Here is a 6,000-nt window from a genome sequence, read left to right as displayed (position 1 = left end):
AAAGCTCTAGAATATTTTCTTGGTAAAAGACCCATAAATTGTTACCAGCACAACAAAGTATTGATCGAGCTAACATCCTGGTGTCTCAACAATAATTTCTTTCTTTTTGGGAGTGATCTATATCTGCAAAGGCGTGGGGTCGCAATGGGGGCATGTTTCTCTCCCAGCTACGCGTGCTTGCACGTGGGCTGGTGGGAGGAACATGTCCTCAGACGGCAACATGCTAAAATTTATTCTGATCATGTTTTACTTTGGCTCCGATATATTGATGACGTTTTTTTGTTATGGCAGGGTGACAAACACAGTGCAGAACTGTTTATTGATTCTATCAATGTGAATAATGAAAATCTGAAATTCACTAGCTCTATCAGTGAATGTGAGGCAGAATTCCTGGATGTTAAAATCCAGATCCACAATGGCCGATTTACCACTAAATTACATCGTAAAAGTACTGCTGGCAATAGTATTTTGCACGCCAGCAGTGCACATCCGCGCCATGTGGTAGATAACATTCCCCTAGGTGAACTATTGAGAATCAAGAGAATCTGCAGTACAGACTCTGATTTGGTATCTTGCACCAATGAAGCTTTGGCGAGGTTTCGTGCTAGGGGGTACCGTGAATCAGTCCTTACAACAGCCATGGCCAAAGCCAAGACTAGATCCCGTGCTTCCTTACTTGAAACCGACAGAAGTGCTAATACATCTTGCACTTCAGATGAGGATACCACGAACCCTAGGTTCCTCACACCATACAGCAGAAAGGCAAGGCAAATAAAATCGATTCTATCTAAAAGATGGCCAGTCCTTGCTACAGATCCTGTACTCAAACCCCAATTAGCAGAAGTTCCGATTGTCACCTTTAGGAAGGGTCCCTCTCTCAGATCCCACGTCTGCCATGAATTTCCTGAATTAAGAAAAAAGCAGGAATGGTTGAAAACTAGATCTGGCTTTATACGCTGTACCTCCTGCAGGGCTTGTAAATTTGGCAAAAGTACTCGGCAATACAACACGCCATTCAGTCCAGACCCTATTCAAATCAAGGGCCAATACAACTGTAAGACTGAATTTGCCATATATGTTTTAACCTGCACATGTGGACTCAGGTATGTCGGCAGCACACGACAACCAGTACACGTTAGGATCCTCCAGCATCTACGTGCCATTGTCAACAACGACCCAGCTTACCCTGTAGCCAGGCACTTCAAGGCAATGCATAATAATAATTTGGAGTGCCTTTCATATTTTGTCATCTCCGCAATAGATAAACCTAGAAGAGGCGGGGATAGGGTAAAGATGCTGAGAAGAATGGAATCTCATTTCATTCTTGAATTAGACAGTAGATCCCCAAATGGTCTTAACAATACGGAAGACCTACATGTGTTTCTGTAACTCAAGCCCTGTTTTGTCCACTACGCTTTGCATTACTTTGGGTGGTGGGGTTTAGCTGGCTCATGCCCCCGCCCTCTCTCCACGTGTTCAACAATTTGTCTCCTTGTTGGGTCGTTGCACGTATTATTTATATATAATTTCACGGTGATTTATCATTTAGGTATTTGCATTTATCCTTTTGGGCACACTCATTCGAGGACATAGACATAAAAGTTTTTTTCTGTGATCCATGTAGAAATATGTTCTTTCAACAGTTCGTTTTTTGACTGCGATATTCCCATGATTCGATGCCAAATAGCCCATGCCTTACAACTATGCTGCTACAGTCATATGTTTACTTACGATGCTGTTTTGCACTCTGATAGTTACAGATGTAACATTATATTGTTTACATTTAAGCATATTTTGCACATAACCAATAATATCATTGCTGGTTTTTAATTGCATCTGTTATAACAACAACTATTAATTTTAAATGCACTTTGCACTTTAATATGCTATTTTGCACTATCAACATCAAATATAGGCGAGGGCTATCTGTATATATACATTTGTTATATACAATTCTTTGGTATTTGCATTTTATGCTTTGTATAGAAAAAAAGTTTTCTAAATCTTTTTAACTTTTATATCATGGGTTTTTATCTTTGTCAATTTAACATATGGATTTTAACCTGTTAATTTTCGAACTGTTGCCATTTTGATATTGTTTGGAAAACAGACTAGGCTATCTCTTACTAGTAGTTTGTCCTCGCTGTTTATTATCACGAGGTGTATGATGAAAAAAAGAGAGAAAAAAATGCACCTTTTTCACTGCTCAGTGGTCACTATTTAAAACGCATGCATTACCAACTCTGACTGTCTGTGAGCAAGGGCGGATGCCCGAAACGCGTCAGATTGCTTGGTTCAGCTTTTGAATAAAAAACTGTGCTTACAATTACTGGATCCGCGTGATTTCCTGGGTCGCTGTGGTCGGAGCTCGGGAGATTACATTTGTTCGATATATATATATATATATACATATATATATATATATATATATATATACACATATACATATACACATACATTTTATTTACCGTGAGGTTCCCACCTCGGCGACGGGGAATATTCAAGCATGTGAATCTATGAAAGACACCCTAATACTGGAGAAAATATCTTCACAGGAGGTGGCTTTGAAGAAGAAGCAAACCTCAGGGCCATAAGACAATATAGTAATACTTTTGATACACAAAAGTGCCATTTGGCAGAGATATATGGCCTTCAGGTCAGGCGGGATGTAATATCCCCAATGTGGTTCCTAAAATGGATCACGATGTTAAAAAAAATAACAAAAGGAAAGCGCCAGGGGTGCACATATACCAAAGCACTTTAAAGGTGAAAGTAGGAAGGTGTGTCTGACAATTGAGACCGGAGTAGTGTAGTTGAAGGTTAACATGGCAAGATGCCAGGAGGAGAGTCTTGCAGAGGAGGTAGATGTGTATGGGGCTCATGAGGCTATCAGGAGGAAAGACCACCATAACTGTTCTCCAGACTACCTTTTTCTTCTCTCATTTCGCTACTCCAAGGTCCCTACAACTCCTTCCCTTATTGTGCACAGTAGGAATAGGAGTCGAACAAATGAAAGGCTACCAGGGTATAAAAGGTATTGGCCAGTGGACAATACTGGTTTATGTCATGTATTACTTGTTTGATCAATAAAACAGTTGAAGATAAAGCCAACGTGGAATTAACAGATCATGAATCTCACCTGTTTAGATTTCCAGACCTCCAAGACTGGCATTCCAGCAATGATTGAGTTGGGATCTTCTTGAGCTGCTGAATTAACGGTATCATTTGCACCAATTACCAGGACCAAATCAGTTTCTGTACAAAAAAAAAGCAAAACATTAAATGCAAAAATATAAAAGTAATTTTCTACTAGGGTTCATTTCTGCACTTATTTAACTGTTCAGCTCCATTTCCATGACAAAATCTGCACTTGCATCGCTTTTATTTATCTTGCTTCTTACCCCTAAAAAAGTGTACACTTCCATGAAATATGTTTATTGGGAGGGCCGGGGGAGAGAATCTTTATGCATCTTCATATTTTCTATAGTGTAGTTTACCGTCCAACTAGGTAAAACCTACTCCTTTCTCCTTTTTCTGACCAATTCCCTTGGCAATGGGAGAGCAGAAAGGTTCCCTGTCGGTGGCCCAAGCAGGTCACTTGTATTCCTTGTTGGCACTTTTTACAGGATTTTAGCGGTGGGACTGTGCAGTAAGTAATGTTAGAAAGATCAACCGTTTAAAGTACCCTAGCACATCACTACACGCAGCTGTAAAGAAAGCTTTTAAGAGGTGGACAAGTGATGCCTGAACTCAAGCGAATCTACTTTCAAGATCAATTGTGTTTACATTGCAAAAAAAAATATGATGGACAACAAAAAAAAACTGGCATAAACACAAGCCTACTGCATACTAGGACTGTGAAAAGTTGCAAAGGACAACAACCTGCATCTCAGGACATATTTTCTTTAAAGCATGCCAACTGTGCATGGGCGGAGCTGGCAAAGTCTTCGGAGGGAAAAATCATTAATAAAGGCCCTGTGCAGTAACTGCAACTGCCTTGCTGCAGTGCAGGGAAGGGAGAAGCAGCCCTTTCTGCTGGCTCCACTGCTTTGTCCTATCACAGAAGACCCCACAGTGGAATCCGCGATCAGAAAAGTCCCCCAGGATCGGGAAATAAAGAAGTTAGCGGGTGTGGGCAACAAACCCCTGTTGCGTTATGTCCAGTCTCGTTAGATGGGACATCAGGCTAGAGAGAACTGGAGCTTTCGAACAACTCCACATAAGGGAGCAAACTCTTGAGTCGTCACACTTTACGTGGAGTTTGAAATGCCCCCAATTTGCTATCTTGCCACGATTAACAAATAGCACGAATGTCCTGTAAACTCTGGACATGCCGCTGCTAAAGTTAAAACAATATACGCTTGAAAGAAAGGGACATATTAAAACTGTGGACATTTTACAACCATATTTTTATTTACACTTTTTTGATTTTATAATACCCACTGTTAAGACTTTATTACTAACTAAATGACGTCTCTCACCAAGACTTTATAGATAGTTGTTTTGGGCCAATTCTTTTAGTTTTTCAAGTCGTTTTACAATACTTAGTACCAACTAATGAAAAGCATGGAAACAGGACAAACATCAAGAAACTGCCTATTACGAAAGAGACACATCTTATTGTATTTTAGATGTTGGATATAGCGTGGAGCTAGATTCAAAGGAGCAGTGGAGTGCTTTACAGATAACGTGTCATTACATTAGAAGCCGGTAGGACACGAGGTGCAGAACATTGAACAGTAGTGTGGGTGCCGAGTGCAGTTGAAACCAGATTACTGAATCCAGGATCCGATGTGAAAGACGCAGAAGTTACTGTTTTCATAATATCATTTTATTACGTAGACATTTATTCCTAGGTTTTTGAAAACGCAATACAAAACCAGGATAAATCGCTTTTCAATACAACTTTAATAAAACAATTAAGAATTAACATTAAAACAATTCAAATTTGTTATAATAGGACCGTTCTAATACAAGTCGAAAGCACTTAACAGATTGCGCTCGTGATAAATGCCATGTTTGTAGTCCAAGACCTCACAGGAAAAACAGACTGGCTCAAAGCTAGATCACACAGGGTTATCACAGTTGTCCAGCTCGTCAAATGATCAATCAATATCTGACAATACGATACACAATGGTGATGGGCAGTGCAAGTATAGGATTGCAGCCCACGGTAGATCAAGCTAAAATGCAAGTGTGTGTGTTTGTGTGGGGGGAGGTGGGGAGGTGATGGGTGCTTTTGGGTCTTCATTTCCATCCATATACCAGGTTCCACTGGATCGGATTGCCCCAAAGACCACATTTTAATTAGCCTTTTGGCCATTCAAGGCACATGTAGCAAGAGTATCAGGTGATTACTGGAACCCTACATGGCCCTAATCAATGTTCACTAGATTAGCTGAATTATAGAAGTCTTACCTAGTCTTAGTCTAGCCGGATCTAGCTTTGGTGAAAAAATTGTTTGAAGTGAGCAGTTGTGCCGATAAATCACTCAAGAATATATGTAAGTGCTGGGAGGTAGAAGGTATGCTTGGTGTACGCTAGACTCCATTGGGATGCGATGGCTACTGAGTTCTTCCACCCTTTGAACCGAAGGCCCAACTAGGCTGAAGATGATTCAAGATATTTAAGTAAGGGGGGAGGAGGCTCTGGTTGAGTTTGTCTAAGGAAACATCAACATGTGTGTTCACAATGGGAACTGGTCGATGATATTGACCATATTGCTATAGTCCACAAAGACTTAGCACCAAGGAATGCAACGGCTACCACACTGTGAAACATGGCCATCCCATTTTGGAATCCAGCAGTTCAATTTGTCAAGTACGATCGTGGTGAATATTGTTGCCCGTAGCCTTGCTTTCACAAAATTCGCCAGTCTATGGAATTATTATGGGAGCTCTTTCTAAATACAGTGTGACACTAATATCCTCCTCTCATCCAGGAACAATTTAATAGCCAAGATTACATTATAGAAGGAGTTAAAATTGCCGCCTACCAAGC

At 40.4% G+C, this 6,000-nt stretch overlaps 1 protein-coding gene across 2 annotated transcripts in view; it reads right to left on the bottom strand.

Moving 5' to 3' along the window:
* The window catches only part of NNT (nicotinamide nucleotide transhydrogenase), a 405,237-nt gene that overhangs the window by 17,855 nt on the left and 381,382 nt on the right, over positions 1-6,000 (bottom strand). For both annotated transcript variants that reach the window (XM_086960606.1, XM_086960607.1), the window contains exon 21: positions 3,140-3,255. In XM_086960606.1, coding sequence (XP_086816732.1) covers positions 3,140-3,255 — 116 coding nt within the window. The remainder of the gene's footprint in view (positions 1-3,139; positions 3,256-6,000) is intronic.

The sequence above is a fragment of the Lissotriton vulgaris genome, chromosome 3_1 (assembly GCF_964263255.1).
Source record: "Lissotriton vulgaris chromosome 3_1, aLisVul1.2, whole genome shotgun sequence".
Lineage (NCBI taxonomy): Eukaryota > Metazoa > Chordata > Amphibia > Caudata > Salamandridae > Lissotriton > Lissotriton vulgaris.
Note: the sequence above shows the minus strand (reverse complement) of the source record. Positions and strands in the feature narration are given on the sequence as shown.